The 20,353-nt window shown below is 44.4% G+C and overlaps 1 protein-coding gene across 3 annotated transcripts in view; it reads right to left on the bottom strand.

The window, feature by feature from the left end:
- Smarcal1 (SWI/SNF related, matrix associated, actin dependent regulator of chromatin, subfamily a like 1) overlaps positions 1 to 20,353 on the bottom strand; it is a 61,632-nt gene that overhangs the window by 14,499 nt on the left and 26,780 nt on the right. For all 3 annotated transcript variants that reach the window (XM_031367899.1, XM_031367897.1, XM_031367898.1), the window contains exons 10-13: positions 10,856 to 10,996; positions 8,140 to 8,355; positions 3,773 to 3,843; positions 1,179 to 1,281 (exon numbers count right to left, since the gene is read on the bottom strand). In XM_031367899.1, coding sequence (XP_031223759.1) covers positions 1,179 to 1,281; positions 3,773 to 3,843; positions 8,140 to 8,355; positions 10,856 to 10,996 — 531 coding nt within the window. The remainder of the gene's footprint in view (positions 1 to 1,178; positions 1,282 to 3,772; positions 3,844 to 8,139; positions 8,356 to 10,855; positions 10,997 to 20,353) is intronic.

The raw sequence follows: 20,353 nt of genomic DNA, 5'->3' as shown, positions 1-20,353 counted from the left end.
CAGTGGTTAAGAGCATGTTACTGCTCTTGCAGAGTAGCAGAGTTCAGTTCTCAGCTCCCACACTGGGTGGCTCACAATTGCCGTAATTCTAGGCTCCAGGGGATCTAATGTCTTTGGCCTCCACAGCCACCCACACACATACCTGTAATTAAAAACTAAACAAACCACCCAGGACTAGTGACACAGCTGTCATTCCAAGTAATAAGGAGTCCAAGGCCATTAGTTCAAGGCCTGTCTGAGCTATAGAGAGAGTTCATACCAGCTTCAATAACTTAGCAAGACCTTGTCTTTAAAAAAAAAAAATGTATAAAGGCCTGGAAATGTAGCTCAGTGGTATATTACGTGCACAGTATCGAAGAGATCCTGGATTCAATCTTCAATACCACAAAGATTAAGCATCTCTTTTTTTTAAAAAAAAGAGATAAAAAAGAAAAAACCTAGGTCTTGACATAAATACATGAAACTTTTCATTATTCAGCCTGAGTGAGAGATTCACAGTGTTGGATTTTACTCTGTATTCCTTAAACATTGTAGAAGTACAAGTAATGAGGAAGATAAAGGGAATTTATGATCCTAAACTAAAGCAAAGGTCAAGAGGGAGTCAAAATGCAGTGTGCTGCATTTTAGTGAATGTCCTCTGAGCTCCCTCCAGATAGCTCTTGCTCACTTTATCAAGATCGATCAAATGGTACTGAAAAGCCAGACACTACCATGTACAACTTTTTTTCTTTTTTTGGTTTTCTTCGAGACAGGGTTTCTCTGTGTAGCCCTGGCTGTCCTGGAACTCACTCTGTAGATCAGGCTGGCCTCAAACTCAGAAATCCGCTTGCCTCTGCCTCCCAAGTCCTGGGATATTAAAGGCATGCGCCACCACCGCCCGGCTTTACCACATACAACTTAAAAAGGCTCCTGGGTAACAGTAAGTTTCACTATGTTATGAGTGCAGAGAATGGAAGGATCCCTGGAGACAAGCTCCTTACAGTAGGAGGATGACCAAGCACCCCGTGTGAGGACACCCGACCCCCACTGCGTACCAAATGCTCAGAAGGCTTTCAACAAAGTTTCTAGAAACCATTGCCTCACTTCATTGCGTAGTCCTGACCTAATGCTGTGCAGAACAGCCTGACGCACACATGGTAGAAGTCAAGACCTCCCAGACTGGGGTGTGGGGGACTTACCTTCCTCTCAAGTTCCTTAACAACTGCATCCAGAATCACCTTATGGTGTGCAAACACTAGAAACTTCTCTCGTCCGCTCTCCAGCAGGTCCAGGATGTAGTCACTACATTGGCAATGGTAGCAAAGCAGATTAAACATCCAACTGCAGTTAGTTCCCACAAAGTGACGCTAAGAACCTACAAGGTACCGGCCCTCTCCTGCCCACTCCCTCCCTCTGCTGAGACTTCTCTTCCCCCTTTTACCCACAGCAGGTCATGTAGGCAGAGGAAAAGGAGGTAAACCATCTTCTGACATGTTTAGGATTACACTCTAGTCATCTTACATACACAAACAGAATTCTCTGTAAGCAAGAGCTCTGTGGGTCTCTGGTATGTTGCTATGTGGGATTCGTGTCATGTAGATTACTGAAATCATCAGCTTCCATGTTAGTTGATACTACCAATTTAATCTGGTTTTAGTTCAAACCTAAAAGATTAGGTTAAAAGATTCTCTACACAAATCCCTGTAAGCTCAACATTGAGAAATAAGTGATAACTGAGAAAAGACACTTAGGGGTGACTCTCCTCTTCCTGTCTTCTGAGACCACAGCTGGAAGAGCCAACGGTTAGATCACTGCTAATGGAGGTTTTTTCCCAGACAAGAGAACATAGTGGGAAGATTCACTTGCTTGGTCACCCATTAACTTACTTCTCTTTCCAATATGTATATTTATTAATTTAATACATATGAGTGTTTGCCTACATGATGTGTACACATGTATACAGTGCCCACAAAGGCCAAAAGAGGGTATCAGATCACCTGGAAATGGGGTTATGTCCCATGGATGCTAGGAATGAATCTGGGTCCTCTACAAGCGCAGTGAGTGCTCTTAATCACTGCACCCTCATCTCTCCAGCACCAACTGTGGTTTTTCCTAACTTTGTATATATTTTTTTAAATCTACAAACCTGGGGTCTTAAAGGCAGAGGGCCACTGTTGGGAACCTGTAGGGTAAGGAGTCACTCAGTCAGCTGCTCCCCTTGGATTAACACACAATCTCAAAGAAGAGTTGGCCTGAAAAGGTAACTACTGCTCACTTCCTGGGACGCCGGAGCCCTCACCCCGCCATGGCCATCCTTCCTAGGGAGGGGGCGTCTAGGCAGAGTGGACAAGGCTCTTCTTGGGAAGGACAGTGGGAAGGGCGGGTCTCAGCAGATTGCTACGACACAGACAGGGCTACAAACACAAGAGGACAGTCCTGAAAACATTTAAGGATTTCTTCCAAACAAAATCACATCTGACCAAAGTATCAAATTAGACTTCACTTTGTAACCAGTGTATTATCAAGATCTAATTATTCTGAGAGACATAAAATTTGCCATGATATAAGTGGAAGTTTATTGTCACACCATTAAAAAACCACAGGGTCACAAAACCAACTTGGTAGGCTCATTATAACCTCTGGCCCGAATTTTCCTAATGACCTTTGCCTCTCCATACCTGACACAGCTAACTGCTCTGCTCATTTCAAGTTTCTCTCGTCATTCCCAGAATGGACATGTTTGCTTCACTGAAGGATGCCCATTAAAAAGAAAACATACAGCAGCAAAAGAATGGGGAAGAGAAGCAGCAGAGAACTGAGAAACTTGGGCTTTTATGGTCCACAATCTAATTTCTACTCCTTAGATGTGTGTGACTCGGAGGTCTAGAGACTCACATGAGACTTATTCAGTATGAACACTTAAACATGGGGCCAATGTAGTGACTCCAGATTTCACAAAGAGGCTCCAGGTGTGAAATACATTGAGGTAAAAATTGTTTAGAAACAATAAAGTGCTACCCATTTATGGTGGGGTTTGAGAAGGTATTTGTCAGGCATGGCAGGCAGTAAGACAGTGTGACTTAAGCTTGGGATGCAGTTCCATGCAGTGTGCTTGCTCTGTAGAGGGCCCTGGGTTTGAGCTCTGACAACACAAAAAACAAACCCACATCAATCAACACATGAGAATCTGTTTAATGGTTATATTTAAAATTCTAAGGGAAATGAATGAATGGCCGTGGACCTAATAACCGAAGAGGGGTACCCCACAGACCCCAGAGGGACTGGGGCAAAGGACTGTCACCTTGTCATCTAATATGCAACAGAATGTAAGAACATGGTTCAGCAGGGTCAGTCTGAGACAATGGGTTAGCCAGAGGATCTGGGAGGGTGAGTGAAAGAACCAGGCAAGCTCCTTTCTTTCTTTCTACATAGACCTCTGCCTCAGAGCCAGTGTGGCACTTCTTGCTCACATGAAATATGCCCTCATTGTGAGTGGACTGTGTGAGTCACTATCCCACCACACAACATGAGTGTCAAGCAATCAAAAAATCAAAGTGCACATTGTCAGGATTGCCACAAGCTGCAGGCCTCTGTCCATCTCTGTCTCCCCACAGCTGGCATCACAGATCTATGCCATGGCCCTGGCTCTCTGTATAGGTGCTGGGGATCCAAACTCAGGTCTTCATGCTTGTGTGGAAGCATGGCACTCACTGAGCCATCTCCGTATTTCATCCCATAACCATTGCTTTTAAACATGCACTGTAGCAAAATGTGAACCTCGGTGACTACTTACACGACACACGGGATTTTAGCTTCTGCCGTTCTGTTGAAGAAGACAAGGAGAGCTTCCTTCTGCTGCTGCTTCTGTAGAGAGAGAATGAGAGTTTAACAACCCACTCTAGGTGCTCCGGAATAAGCTGTCCCAAATGGAGACACTGCGAACTTTCTTAGCAACTACTCTATTCCAGGACATTTCAAAACATCGTCATGTAATAGTTTCCAATTCTTGTTTTAACAATTCCAACTCTTGTTTTAAATACATATATTAGGCTGCAGAGATGGCTCAATAGTTAAGAACACTGGCTGCTCTTCTATAGGACCCGGGTTCAATTCCCAACACTCAAGTGGTAGTTCATAGGCACCTGTACCGCCAGTCTCAGGAAATCTGACACCCTCTTCTAGCCTCCACCAGGCACCAGACTCACAGGGAGTACACAGGTATACATGTAGACAAATTGCCCATACATGTAAAATAAAATAACGAGGGGTGGCAAGGATGGAGCGCTGGCTCAGCAGTTCAGGGTACTTGTTGCTCATGCAGAGGACCCCACTTTGATACCCAGCATCCACACTGTGGATCAGAGCCATCATAAACTCAAGTTATAGTGTATCCAATATTCTCTTCTCATCCCTTTGGACCTCAAGTATGCACATGATGCCGAGATACACATACACACAAAACACTCATGCATAAAAAATAAGAATAAGTCTAATAAACTTTAAAAACTCATTTTCTTACTATATACCATATATACTTATATCTAGATATATTTTATATATTTTATTTTTTATAATATGTTATACAGAAAGCTATATAGGAATATAGAATATATTTAATATAGAATGCCCATGTATAGGGGTGTCCATTGACTTGCACTTGTATGCTGTAGCATGTAATTGCCCCCAGTATACTTGCATGATAATATCTTAATATACAAATATTACCTGCAAAAATATATGAAATCAAAGAGAGTTATTTTAATAGAAGGGTAAAAAAATAACAACACTACTTATTATGGCTATGCAGTAGTCTAAGAAATACATATGTAGTAACTCAGAAGTGAGGACTGCTGTGCAGGTCTCATTGCTCAGATGAGGAGGGTAAAGTGGCTTAGTTGTTGCACTTCTCCTGAATAGCAGAAATAGACACAGTGTTTCTCAGGAGCTCGGATATCTGCGCATGGAACCTGAGGGTGGGATTCAGTAGCCAATACACATAAATAAAGCACCACGCCCAGAAGTCAGTGTTCACTAAGTGTCACTTATACACACGGTTTCCTTTACTCTGCACTGCACATATCTATTGCATTCTTTGATCCTGAGTCCTAGACTCTTATTAAAATAGCTACACTGGGTGGGGCTTTCAGATTTCTATCCTGTGTTGGACATTTGAATGGATCGCCAAGTGACAAGGGAGAAGGGATGTCCCTGGGACTCCGTATGGACCTGTTTCATCTTCTTGCCTCTTTTGCTGATCAGAAAGCAGCTTTAGATGAAGGACCATTATAACCAGCTTTCCTCAATGAGAACAGCTTTCATTATAACAGATTTTAATAAATGGCTGTTCTGCCTTCACTTTTATATACAAAGGTTATAATAACATCTTCTAGATGGAAAGGTGTGAAAGAACAAGGAGCCATCCCTTGACAGACAGGCCAGTAGGATCCTGATGGAGTAACCATGATGTAGGCTGAGAGGTACCTGGGGCTGAAGGTAGCAGTAATAAGGGGGCTTCCTGCAGAGTCAAAAGTCTCCTTATCTGACTAGCCAGGCAAACAGTTACCTCACAGACTAAGAGTTTTTGCAACGGGTAGGGTTTTATCTGTGATCACCCAGGCCACTGCTGCTTCCCCTTCCTGGATGCAGTTGAACATTGGATTTCCATGAGGACTTCAGGGGATGGACAGCAGATCTCAGGTGGACTGAGAAGGGCTCTGGCTCTCAGCTGTATGCTCCAAGAACTCTACCACAGCTCAGACTTCATTTTCATCATTTCCAAATGGGCTGTATCTGAGGCAAGGGTGACTGTCACCAGCAGGCAGAACTGGAGGCACTGAACACTAACCTCCTCCACCTCCAGCATCCTGTCGTATGTGTGGAAGCGTTAACATATCCCCTCAAAGGGAAGGCATTTGTATGGCTGCTTAAAGGTATGAAATGCCCAACATTTCTAACCTTCATGACTTACCTGAAATTCCACTAATAAAATATTAGCCTGGTATACAGACTCTTAGGTGTCACAAGAAATAGCATGTGAGGTTAGACACGACACTTAAAGAGCTATGCACACCAGGGCAGGTTTAAAAGCTGCTCACACAACTCACTGAACTAATACACAATTGCTGAACTTCAGTCCCCAGAGCTTTTCAATCTTTTTTCTCTTGGCTGCCCAGCACAGCAAAGTGATTTTCTTCTTCAATTCAAATGCTAATATTCTCTCTCTCTCTCTCTCTCTCTCTCTCTCTCTCCTCTCCCCCACCCCCTCTCTCTGATTTTTGAGCAGTGTTTCTTTGCGAAGCCATGGATGTCTTAGAACTCGTTCTCACCCTGTCTCTCCATCTCCCTTTCTCTCCCTCTCTCTCTTTCTCTCTCTCTGTCTCTCTCCATCTCCCTCTCTGCCCCCCCCCCTTCTTTCTATTTTCTTGGTTTCCATACCAGATGCTCTCAAGCTAATTCCAAAGGCAACCCAGGTACAAGAAAGAAACACTCATGGCCTTTCTCCAATCACACATATAATAAACCACCATTCTAGCTAAAACAAAACAAAAACTGTGCCGTGAGTTCCAGGCCAGCCAGGTCTACATAGTGAGACCCTGTCTAAAAAAGCAAGCTATGGGCTAGGGGTGAGCTCAGTGGTAAAGCACACATTCAGCATGAGCATGGCTCTAGGTTTTATCCAAAGCACCCTCCCCCACAACAACAACAAAAAGGGGAAGATAATACTTAAAATTTATAACGTTTCTATTTACTAAATTTTATTTGTAGAAATCACAGAAGACCTCCAAGACTAATTTTTAGTGACAGAGAACCTTGTGATACCAAATTATAACTTATGAGCACTATTGTTTATTTTTATTTATTTATTTATTTATTTATTTATTTATTTATTTATTTTATTGTTGTTTTTTTGAGACAGGGTTTCTCTGTATAGCCCTAGCTGTCCTAGAACTCACTCTGTACACCAGGCTGGCCTCAAATTCAGAAATCCGCCTGCCTCTGCCTCCCAAGTGCTGGTATTAAAGGCATGCCCCACCACTGCCCTGGTTTTTTTTGTTTTTGTTTTTGTTTTTAAAGATTTATTTATTATTATGTCTAAGTACACTGTAGCTGTCTTTAGACACACCAGAAGAGGGCGTCAGACCTCATTATGGATGGTTGTGAGCCACCATGTGATTGCTAGGATTTGAACTCAGGACCTTCGGAAGAACAGTCAGTGCTCTTACCCACTAAGCCATCTCACCAGCCCCACTACTGTTCTAAATAGGCAGGGTAGCAAAACTCTAAAACTTTAGCCGCCAAGAGACAGAGACAGGAGAGCTTTAAGTTGGAAACTAGCCTGGGCTAGAAGCAAAACCAAACCCCTATCACTACAACAAAAGAACATGATCCACTGTGTCCACATCAATAGAAAACTCTACACAGGGAATATCCCTCCCTTTCTCTAGGGTACTAAGGGTATTACATGCAATCCAACACACACTAAATACTAAGTACGGTATGACAATCCACCAAACTTCCTCTCTCCTGCCCAATTTTTTAAGTTCCTGGCTAATCTTGCTTCTCCCTCCATAAGCAACACTAAAAGCATCTCTTGTTTTATCTCTGGTCATATTTGTGTGTTCTGTCACGTCAGAGAGGCTGGGATCAAAGCAGTGTCTGCCTGCCTTTGTTTGGGGGACTATTGGGGCCCAGATATAAAAAAATTATAAATGGTTGTGTATTTTCTTGCTAGTCAAAATTATAAGGCTTTATCCCTAAAGACAGAAATAGAGCGGATATAGAGTTCTTCACAGGACTTTGGGCAGCCTGACACTGAGTGAGAGTATGGAATAAAGCAGCCAGCAGAGCATCGTGTATGAAGCTCTAAGGTAAAGGCAGGAGAGCCACATCTAAGCTCAGCTCTGTCAGCCTTCACTCTCTGAATACCAATCCCAGCTTCCGACAACCCAAGATACATGACACAGGCCAACACCAGCACTCTCACATGCTCCCTACACACACAAAATAGGTCAGGTGAGGAGTGACATGGTTGGCTCTTCTTGCTCAGGAAGGCAGAAGAGATAACAGGAAGTCAGGCTCAGAGAACTCCACACACATCACATGCACAGAGTAGCTTTCAGGAGGACACCATGGATTCGCCCACTCACAATCCACACTCACAGTTTTGTCCTTGGTCATTTCTTTGGCTGCTGCATCCAGGGCTGCCTTAGCCCTGGAGCTGATCCGACCAGGGTTGACCACCACCATCTTGCGTTGCTTGGCTGGAAGCTGGGAAAGCACGTCCGATTTGAGCCGCCGCAGCATGATTGCCTCCTCTAGCAGCAGCTTCAGCTCACCCAGGTTGGAGGAGCCTGAGTAATCCCAGCCCCAAGGGAGCTGAGGAGAAAGAGGGGGACGTCTGTTAGCCTAAGAGCTCCCGACTGCACTCTGTCCTCCTATCAGGCTGCCATGACTGTGATCAGAGGGCTCCAAGGCTATACAAAACTGAATGAAGCCCAGTCGAGGCAGATGAGGGCAGAAAGGATGCGGGGAAGCCAGGCATGGGATAAACCAAAAACTCCTGTCACAGCCGCCCACAACTTGAAACTAACATTTCTAGCAGCTCAAGTGATTGATGTTTCAGTTTGAAGAACCCAGAACATAGGTTTGTGCTGGTCTAGCTGAAACCAAAGCAAAGTTTTAGAGTGCCTAGGCTATCCCTCAAATCATGGTCCCTCAATTGGGAGCTGCCGGAGGCTGAGGGTTCTCATCTTTCTCTCTCACATAGCTGGAGAAAGCGTTAGGAACTAAACTAAAAGCCCTGGCTGAGTGCAGGCGAGCGGCAGTACAGCATTCGCCTGGCATCGTAAGGCCTTGGGTTTGAACCCATCACAGCAGTTAATCTTCAATCAATCATCAATTAATCACACCCTATCCTTCCCTAGTAATCTTCCTAGAAATAAGAGGATTTCTAGGTAAAACACCAGGGAGAGCAGGGCCCTTCTGCTCTGCAGTCACAGCTCAGCGGCTTCCTACCTCACTTTTCCCTCCCTTAGAGGAGTCAAAGGGCGGAGCTGGACTGAGAGACAGAGATGGTCAAGTGGGGAGAGATAAACTGGTCCAGTGCTCGCTCTTCCTTCCTTCCTTCCTTCCTTCCTTCCTTCCTTCCTTCCTTCCTTCCTTCCTTCCTCCCTCCCTCCCTCCCTCCCTCCTTTTCTCCTTCCTTCCCTTTCTTCCTTCCCTTCCTTCCTTGAATTTGGCACAGGCTGCTTTCTCTAGTGAGGGCTCATCGTGCATAAATCCAGGGGGTAGGGGAAACAGCTTGTCCTCTGAGATGTACTTTAAAACAATCTTGGGAAGGTGTGCATATATCATAATTAATTTGGATACCTTTCCCCCAAGTTTAATATTCTTACCTCTTAACCTTGTAGGTTAACACTGGATAATACTAAAAATTTTAACCTGAAATGATCACATTCTAACAAGGTCTCAAGCAGCGGGCTGGGTAGAGAGGGGGATATAAAGAAGACACAGACACGATGCCTGGGACTGAAGTGAGGAAGTGGGAAGGAGAATAAGCAGGACTTGAGGATGGTGCCTTAGAGTGTCAGAGACTGGGGACAGAAGACGGGACAATCAAGAGTCAGAATAATGAGCTCCACCATTAGTCCTTCCAGCTCATCTACAGACTCGGCTAGTTGAGGGAGGAATCCTGTTCAGAAAGCGGATCATTTGCAAACAGGACTGAGGTAAGCATCACTCAAAAATGAATAGACAATCTATTCTGGAAACAATCATGGGGAGCATGAGCTGCTGACTGTGTTAATGAAGTACATGGCTTTTAAACACATTCAACAATCGAGAAGCCACTGCAACAACTACCTAACAAAACAGTCTGCCATTAACCCTGCAAGGCACTGTAATTTACACTACATGTACTTTGTGAGTAAATGGAAATGCTTTTTAACATCTAAAGGTTTTCTATCAGGCAGTGGTGGGTGGCACATGCCTTTGATCCCAGCACTTGGGAGGCAGAGGCAGGCAGATTTCTGAGTTCAAGGCCAGCCTGGTCTACAGAGTGAGTTCCAGGACAGCCAGGGCTACACAGAGAAACGCTGTCTCGAAAAACTCAAAAAAAAAAAAAAAAAAAAAAAAGTGATTTTAAAATATGGGAAGCAATCGTGAATTCACATAGCAGGGATTCTCACTCATAGACTGCCATTTCTCCAAAGGATCAGTGCCACTGATGCAAACAAGAACTTGGTATATTTGCTATTTGACCATAAAACAAATTACTAAGATCTGAATGGTCGAGGGTTTACAAACGGTGACAATGACTGCACAGCATTTCTGCTTGCAGTATTCTCTGCCATCCTGGAGAACTGGAGCTGTACAGAGAGCAGGTTTGCAGTCGTACTCAGAGGGGTGGCTTGTGGGGTAGGGGCGACTATCCCTGGGAGTCACTACTTATGAGCACGAGCTCTCAGAGAAGCCAACCAAGCACCTTGCAATCTGGCTCCAGTCTATGTGCTCCAAGGTTCTCTGCGGTCTTTTGTAGAGAGGACTTCCTCCCAGGCCAGAAACGTTCATTATTTAATCTGCTTTCTTGGCTCTGCCTAGGCTCTTTCCTCTAACCTGCCTCACCACCCTTTCTGGGGCTGCTTCTGGCTTAGGTTTTCCTTCTGTTGCACCAGCTCTGAGCCTTGCACAGGAGCTGTGAGCTGGACCCAGACAGCACCACTCAGAGCCCTTCATATCTGTGGAGTAACTGCTGGAACCTTTCCCAGAAAATACTACCTGGTTTTCTGGCCCATTTCTTGGTTCATACCAAGAGGCAGAAAGAAAAGTGTCAACATGAGGGTAAGAGGGTGGGACATGGAGACGAGAGGATGAATACCCGCTTGGCATCACAGTAGCGAAGTCCAAAGGCATGAAACTGAGGGAAGAAGGTTGGCTTGACAGCAATGATCTGTGTGTAGAGCTCTGCAGGCCGAGACAGGGCAGGTGTGCCCGACAGCAGGATCACCCTCTTGGCAACCTAAAGACAAAACAGCCAAAGATGTTCTCAACAGAGTCGGGAGGAAGGGACTGCTATTCCTATGAGGGATTTCCTAGCACAAAATATCAAAACGCCACAATGAGGTGGGAGCTGGACATCCCCACTCCCACCCCAGGAACAGCAAAATCCCCAAGGCTGCAGCAGCCCCATCTTCCACTTCCTGGGCTCTCTCACTGCTGGCTGGGTGGCTGTTCTTGACTTTACATATTTATTTTTCTGAGTGTGTACGCGCACAAGAACATGCCAGTGGAGGCCCGAGGGTCATGGGACTGCTTGCAGCGGGAGTCACAGAGAATTGTGAGCTGACAATCTGGGTGCTGGGAAACAAATTCACTTCTTTGGGAACAGCAGAAAACAGTCTTCTCCATTGCTCCATCGGCCCAGCCCATTCTCAAATTTAAACATGTCAGATCATTCCTTTACCAAAGATGGTGAAGATGAGCCTCACTCCAGAACTGTATGGCCTCTAAATCAAGGTACTCTAGCCAAAAAAGATCACATGCCTTGCAAAAACTAAACAGTCTGCTGATGTGAGCTGTTAGGTGTCAACTGCCATTCACAGCCCACCTAGCTGCTGTCACAGCACTTCGCCTTCCTGAGCTCCCTGGACTAGCTCTTGCTAGTAGCTGTTGTCACAGCACTTTGTCCTGCTGAGCTCCCTGGACTAGCTCTTGCTAGTTCCTTGAGATTATGAAGGCTGTCCCTGGTTGCCGATATAACTACATCTGCAACTAACTAAAACCCAAATGGCTGAGCATACCTATGAGGATTTTTTTTCTTCTTAAATAAATCATTTGAAGTGGAGAACCCACTTTTAATCCAGATTTTTGAGATCTATTAACCTAGGCCCATACTTTCTGCTGGAAGCCTACATAAAGAACACGGAAGAAGGAGGCTTCCTCTCTGCCTGCTTGCCCTCATCCTCTCTAGCAAGTCCATTCCTTCAGTGGCTTTATAGCCTACTTTTTCAGGATTCTAGGGTACACTGAACAACAGCTGAGACATCCAGTCTCATGGAGTGAACAACTACTAGATTCTTAGACCTTCCATTGGTAGACAGTCACTGCTGGGATAGCTAGACCACAGCCTGTAAGCCACTCTAATAAATCACACACACACACACACACACACACACACACTTCCATACATATACATACACATACACATAAATCACACACACACACACACACACACTTCCATACATATACATACACACACACACACACACATACACACACACACACTTCCATACATACACACACACACACTTCCATACGTATACATACACACACACATGCATGCACACACACTTCCATACACACACACACACACACACACACACACACACACACACACACACACACATACACGTTTCACTCTCAAGCTCTGCTCCCCTAGAGAACTGTGGCTAATACAGAGATGAAGGTGGGGGTTGTGTTCCTACTTGCTGTAGCACTTTGCATCTGGCACAAAGTAGGTAATCAATCAATGTACACTACATGCTGAGAAAAATTCAGAGGAAAGCTAGTTAGTGGTGCAGGGAACATGAAGTAAACACAGTGGATTCAGCTTTGGAGCAAAGCAGAGGAAAGATCAATAGGCCTGAATTTCCTGCAGAAAAGATTTCTGAAATTCAAGTTAAATTTACCATAAAGACCTGCTAGTACCAAGAGGAAATGACAGAGACAGTCTGTATAGACACTTCTATCTAGTGTTTTAATTTTTTGTGTGTATATGTAGATGTTCATGTGTACACAGATGTGTACGTGTGTGATGTGTGCATGGGGCTGAGGTCGATACCACGTGTCTTTGCTGATCACTATATCTTAGTTTTAGAGACAGGGTCTTTTATCCATCTGGCTAAGCTGGCTGGCCAATGAGCTCTAGGGACCTGCCTGACTCTGCTCAAACCCAGTGCCAGAACCAGACTCAAGTCTCCATGCTGGGGCCAGAGGCATTTGACTCACTGGTTTATTTTTATTTTTATTTTTTTAAGAAAAAAAAAAAGTCTTTTCTAACTTCACTGTATTTCAAGACTCAAGCTCATTTTGTAATTACTAAGGACTTTCAATGACGGGACCCAGATCCACTGACCAAGTTCAGCCTGGGTCTGTAGCAGCCTGCTCAGCTGTGGGCAGGAGGGAAATAAACAGCTGGCTGACCCAATGAGGACTCCCGGTTCTTCACTTTCCTGACTCAGGCCTGACTGAAGCGATCACACCCAGATCATACAACTTCTAGAGAGATGGGAAAGAGTGAGACCAAGAGGAGATGTCACTGTGGCTGTGAGGTAAAATTCACCCAGCTTTGGAAGAGACCCTACTGTGGAGCTCAGCTGCATGGAAACCACTTGTTAACCACGGTAACCTTGAGTTAACGACAGTACTATAGGGCACACATGAATTAAATGTCCAAAGAGAAGAAGGTAGGTCTTAAAATGGATATGCTGACTCATAAAAAACAATAAATAAAGGTGTAACCATGGGAAGAAAGAGGATTCCTCCTAAATATGCAATACACATAATTCTCAAAATGCACTTCTGCCCTCTCAGCCACTGTCCAAACCTAATCCCATTCTGATGGCAGAGCCATGAATTTCTCCGGCTATGATTTTCCAGTTACTGAGCCTTATAATTTCCTGCACAGTATAATGCAGGCTCACTGATGTAACAGTGGGCATCCTGAATGATGTCTGTAGCACCTCTGTTTGTGGCTTAAGCCTACTTTAGGAAAGTAGCAGCAGAACAGGAGAAATCTATGCATCATCCTGAACTCACTCCCTGGGCTGCTATGTCTGCCTGGGATGGAGCCTGGGCTGAGCCAGCTCCCAGCCAGGTGGCAAAAACTCACCCCAGGCTGAGTCAATAGTGAGTTCTCTCATACACTTCCCAGGCTGGCTCAGTGGGAGAAGGATAAAGGAGGGGATGTGGGTGCTGAAAAGCAGAGGCTTATTGTAGAAAAGGAAAAGGCTGGCTTTGAGAAGAAACCAGAAGACCATCTCATCTGTCCTGGAATGATGTAAGCTACTCCAGGCTCAGACCTAATGCTGTGGTCAATCATCTATAAGGACTTTGTCTTAGCCACACTCCTGAAAACAGTTGCTATGCTCGGTCTACCTCTGAGAAAGCCACACCTAGGAGCATAAAAATGTGTAAAATGACATAAACTGATGCTATATTAAACACTGTGTAGCCAACTCCCCTGGCTAAGGAGACAGCAGCACCTAAGAAAACCACAGTGGGACGGCTTTAAAGAACTCCTGTGTGCTGCTGGGAAGGTAATGCACTTCACAGGCAGACACTGCAGGGGGCGGGGGGCAGCTGGCCTTCTAAGTCTCCTCAGAGTGCAGGGTCAGAAGCTCTGCAGGACACTCAGAGGCAAGGCAAGCTAGCACATGTAAGGCACCAAGGAGAATGCTATGCAGTTAGCCAAAGCAAATAGATTACACATAGATTTTAAAGTGTGAGCCCAGGGATGCTCAAAGCAAAGAGCTGGGGTTGTTTCAAGTCCACCAACAAACAGCCGAGAAGTTACCACGTTCATGCCCCCTGACACAATTGAGCCAATAACTAGCTTGGCTGAGCTAGCTATTCTGATTAGTTATAACATTTCCCTAAGGAAATAAAATCAAGTTCCCCAAAGTTGAGGTACCCTTTTCCCTTTGGCTTTTCCAGACAGGGGTTCTCTGTGTAGCTCTGTAGACCAGGCTGGCCTCAGACTCAGAGATCCACCTGCCTCTGCACCCCTTTAATCCTGGGATTAAAGACGTGCACCATCATGCCTACTGAGTCCCATTTTTATAGCCAGTATGTTCTCCAGCACAATTTTTTTTTTTGGTTTTTCGTGACAGGGTTTCTCTGTGTAGCCCTGGCTGTCCTGGAACTCACTCTGTAGACCAGGTTGGCCTCGAACTCAGGAATCTGCCTGCCTCTGCCTCCCAAGTGCTGGGATTAAAGGCGTGCGCCACCAGCACCCGGCTCTCCAGCACTTAAAATAATGTTATGAGTAGGTTGTGCAGAAGCAGGTGGCAGCAAAGAGAAGGTCAAGTCTGCCCAAGTCCCAGCTCTCCTAACCCCGATGCCTCAGGACACTGTGAGCTATTGAGTTTTAACCGGTTCACAAGTCACTCTAGAAACTTCACAAAAATGTTTGGAACCAATCATCTTCAAATAATGGCAACCCTAGTTAGGAGTCAAGTGACCCAAAATACCCATATCAAAACCAAAAGCAGGCTCACAGCCGCTCCCCAGGAGGAACTGAGAATGATTCCCAGTGGGTGAATGAAGACCTAGAAAACCTCCAGATGTCCCTGCCATATTCCAGAGATGCTACGTGGTACCAGTCTTACTGCCTGGATCTATAGTGCAGTGCTCTTGCATTTCATTTTGTTTTCTCTGTGCCTACTTGTACATCTGCATCAAATTCCTGCCAGAGGCCAGCACTGGATCTCCTAGAACTGGAGTTATGGGAAGTTTGAAGCCACAATGTGGATGCTGGACACAGAACCCAGGTCCTCTGCAAGACCAGCCAGTGCTCTTTTTTTTTTTAAGATTTATTTATTTTATGTATTTGAGTACACTAGAGCTGTCTTTAGACATACCAGTACAGATGGTTGTGAGCCACCATGTGGTTGCTGGGAACTGAACTCAGGACCTCTGGAAGAGCAGTCAGTGCTCTTAACCACTGAGCCACCTCTCCTGGCCACCATGGTGCTTCTACACTGACTCTGTGTCACTGCTCTATGTTATGACAATGCGGATGCCACGCTCCTTAGCTAAGATCAGTCAGAAGGAAGACTGTGACTACAGGCCTACGGACTAAACATATCAAGATCCTATACTGAGAATACAATGCAGAATATAATCACGGATTATTAAAGTTATACTATTCTGAGCTTTAAGGCTTCTGTACAGGTACTATTTAGATAGCATACATAATAAAATTAAGTACTTCAGGGGATTTCTTTTCTTGGAAGAATAGTCCATTTCCCCTCAAATATTAGACTCTAATAATTTCCCTTTGATTCTGTAATGAACTCGAGGAAACCAGGACCGCTTGGCACAGGGACCTCTTTTTGTAGCTTTGCCATTCCTGGTGTTATGAGATCTACCACTAGACACCCTTCTCCCCTGTGGCCTGAGAAAGACCCTGTCTCCGAAACAGAGGGGCTGCTTTTCTAACCCTGAAAAGACAGTCACTGCAGTGTTGTACATAAAAGCTTCTGTTTGGGTCCAAATCCAAAGAGAACAGAAGATATCAATTTTGATAGATATATACAACATGTAAGAATGAAGTGGTCATTTGGAATGCATAAGATGATTTTCAGAATGCACAATCCAGGGAAATTCAAAGGTATAAAGCTGGGGAAACTGATAGGTATAAAGCAGTGGTTGTTATAAAACTAGGTGTGGGGAACGGAGAAGTCCCAAGTACGTGTGCTTTGTAGGCATGAGCATGGCTGTGCCGAGGAATGCAGTGCCACATGCACCAATGGCAAAGCTTTCCCTGGTTTACGCTCAGGGAAAAGCAGAGCTGTCCCCTTGTCCAAGTACTGAAGTTAAGAATATTGGTCTTTAGCTAAAATCAGTGTCACAGAAACTATTAATCATCGCTGCTTCCTCCAGATGACTGCAATCTGAGAATGCTCCCCTACAGAGACTTCCTACCGGGAGGGGCTTAGCCACCATCCTCCTCCAGCTGCATTCAAACACACCTGCTTCCTCATTCAGTGGTGTATAATAAACGCGTTGAGTTTGCGGGCTGCTGGTGTGTATCCACCCAATCACAGCATTTTAGTAGGAATGCCTGCTTGCCTTCTCTCTCATCAATGGGGCAGGTCAACTCCAAAGCTGAACAGCTTGGAGCAGCTAGATATGGTGGCACACACCTGTGATCTTAGCACTCGAGAGGCAGAGGCAAAACAATGAGGAGTTCAAGACAATGACTTGTCTCAAAAAGGAAGAAGAAACAATGACAAAGCAGGAGCTGTAAAATACTCCGCAGAGAAGAAAAAAACACACTTAGAACTAGGCTTTCTTATGGAAGGAAAGCATGAATCATGATAGCTATATAGCTATCTCTGAGGGACAGGAAAGGTGAAAGATCAGAGATGGGAGAAAAAGACGAGGTTTTTACTGAAGTGTACTTTTTATAAAGTTAATCATCTAATTATTTAAAAAGAAACAAAACAACAACAACAACAAAAACCCTCAAAGCCCTAGATATTTAGCTGACTTCTCATTTAGCCAATTACTGGAACTGGGAACTAGAACTGGGCCTGGTTATGTGCTTAGAAGATGTAGACAGGAGGACCAGGAGTTCAAGGCCATCCCTGGCCAGCCTATGATACACAAGACTCTGTCAAAGATAAAAGGAAACAAACAATAAAACTACACTCACAGAAAGAGGGAAACATTCATCAGGGAAAAACAGTGGGATGCTGGTGGCTTTTCTCCTTAAAAGCTAATTTTGGAGCTGGAGAGATGGCTCAGTGGTTAAGAGCACTGGCTGCTCTTCCAGAGGATCTGGGTTTGATTCCCAGCACCCACATGGTAGCTCTCAACCTAGTTGAAGGGAATCTGATGCTATCTTCTGGTCTCCACGAGCACCAGGCAAGTGAGTGGTGCAGAGCTACATGTGCAGGCAAAACACCCATATACACAAAATACAATTTAAAACTAAAAATGAAGCTGGGCGGTGGTGGCGCACACCTTTAATCCCAGCACTTGGGAGGCAGAGGCAGGCAGATTTCTGAGTTTGAGGCCAACCTGGTCTACAGAGTGAGTTCCAGGACGGCCAGAGCTATACAGAGAAACCCTGTCTCGAAACCCCCCCCAGCCCTCCCCAAAAAAAACTAAAAATGAATTTTGCTATTTGACTCAACATCCGAAATTTTCATGTATACAAAACCAACTAAACAAAATCCCACTCTAAATGTTGAAGTGGGTGAAGTATAATCACCATTCTGAGGAAAAGAGCCACCTCTTAGACTACACACGAGTAAATGCTAACACTTGGTCAGATGGAACTTCAGCATCCTCCCCTGAATGGACCCAGCAGTTCTACTTGTAGGAATTGGCACAACAAGAAAACATTATAAATGGATGCCCATTCATAGTAAGAATTATTTGTAACAGCCACGTGCCTGCACTCATTAAAGATGATCTTGTCCCACTACTGACTTGTTAGAAAAACAGTCCAACTGCTAAAAGTGGTTTCAGGACATTCTAACTTTGCTCCTTAATTGTTTTCTATCTTACCTATTGTTACGCATTTATATAGAAAAATAGAATCATCTTTCTTGGTATTAGTAGCATAGGCAAGTGTGCTGTGGGGAAGAAAGAAGTCTTATTTTCTTGGGGACAATGACACCAGTTTCTTATGACACTGACTACTGTCACCATGTATAAAAGCTATGTTTAGGCCGAGGATGTAGCTCAGTTGGTGCTAGTCTAACACACCTACATATATACATACAAATATACATACATACACATCTACATACATACATGCATGCATATGTACCTACATACAACCCTGCATCCAACCCTATCACTCCATCAAAACAAACAGGTATTGTGGTATAGACCTGAAATGCTAGAACACAGGAGGCAGAGGCTGGAGAGGCCAGTCTCAACTGTATAGTGAGCTTGACCAATTTAGGTAGAAAAAAAACAAAACAGCTGGGTATGATAGGAACTCGCCTATCTCGGCACTTGAAAGGTAGAGGCAGGGGAATCAAGAACACAAGGTCATTCTCAGCTGGAGGTCAGCTTGTGATTCTGTTTCAGTCAGTCAATCAAATAAACAACCCCAAACTCCCTAATTCTATGGACTTGATCTTACTCCACTATCTGTTTGTATGCCAAAATCTAACCACCTCTTGAGGAATTTGCTGAAAATATCTTGCTATATTATGAAAATATAAGGTTTTGCTTGTTGGTCTGTTTGTCTGTCTATCTGTCATTGAAGACTGAACCCAGGACAAGAATATATTCCCAAGACCCTGTATACATGGAAGGAAAAATCAAGGGCAATTACTTTATTTCAAAAGCATCTAGATTCAGTTCTTAGGGTATTTGAGAGCAGTGCTTCTTTAAGAGGGTTAAGGGGCTAGGATGCAGGTGAGGAGTGCCTTGTTCCCTATAGGCTGTGACAGGGAGTAACAGCTGGAGACCAGCTGAGCTGTCACAATCAGGAGGGCCACAGAGTGCTGGTTAGAGGCCAAGAACACTGCTAAAAATCCCACCATCCACACCTCAGCCCTAAAGCATGAGTTAGCAGAGAAAGAGAAAGGAGCTAACAGCCCAGCACAGGGGAAGTCTGCACTCTCCCGAAACACCCCGCCGTCGGTTCACTACTAAGCATTAGGGGAAGTCAGTGTTTCAGAAGAGCTCAAGACACCTTCATTAACAGCAGCCATACCCACTCAGTCCTACACTGCAATTGCAAAGTACCATATAGTAGCTAGAGTTCAGTAGTCATTTTAAAACATCTCTGCAATATACCGAGGATATTAAAGATATGCATGCTGTTTCCGGAAGTCTGGCCATAGGCACTCATCTCAGACCCCACTGGGAGACCCCATGTGCACACCCAGGCAACAACTCAACACCAAAGCTGTTGCTAACAAGATGTCATATCAGAACTTAAACACAGAATTATTCTACTGTGCAATTTCTTTTGTCAATAGTCAGAGGTAGAGATTTAATTTTACTGATGCCGTTATACTGGAACAATGGTACCAAGATGTATTAATATTTTTCTAAGGAAAGCATGTTAAAGTTTTCCCTTAAACAGGTCACTGCCCTGGGATGACATTTCATTTAGGTATGTCCAGGAGCGGATACTGATAAATAGAAGTTTATAATGGAGTCAAGCTTAACTTAAAGACTTACATTTTTGATCTGGAGCATATGACATAACTTTGACTTATGGTTATTTTAAAAAATTGGAGCTGAAATTACTTTTTAGGCAGTTTTGTAGAGAGGTAGGAAACAACAGTACGCATTTAGTGTGTTTGCTTTCCTTAGTTCACATAAAAACAAAAGCTTGTTTTAAGCAGTAAATGCTGTGGCTTTATTTTTGTTTGTTGGCTTATGTATTTAAGACAGGGTCTCTATGTAGCCCCTAGGTGTCCTGGGACTATGTAGATCTATCTGGCATTTGCCTCCAAGTGCTGAGAGTGAAGGCGTGCACCACCATGCCCCACTAAATGCTGTGGTTTTCAAAGCTCACCTACTACACAGGCTGTGTAAACAGAATGCTCTGTGCCACGCACACTTTGCGTGAAGGCGGTATCTGAGGCGTAAACTTCAAGGAAAGTCAGTCTCCTGC

The sequence above is a fragment of the Mastomys coucha genome, unplaced genomic scaffold (assembly GCF_008632895.1).
Source record: "Mastomys coucha isolate ucsf_1 unplaced genomic scaffold, UCSF_Mcou_1 pScaffold14, whole genome shotgun sequence".
NCBI classification, from domain to species: Eukaryota; Metazoa; Chordata; class Mammalia; order Rodentia; family Muridae; genus Mastomys; species Mastomys coucha.
The sequence above is the reverse complement of the archived record's forward strand: the minus strand, read 5'-3'. Positions and strand labels throughout refer to the sequence as shown.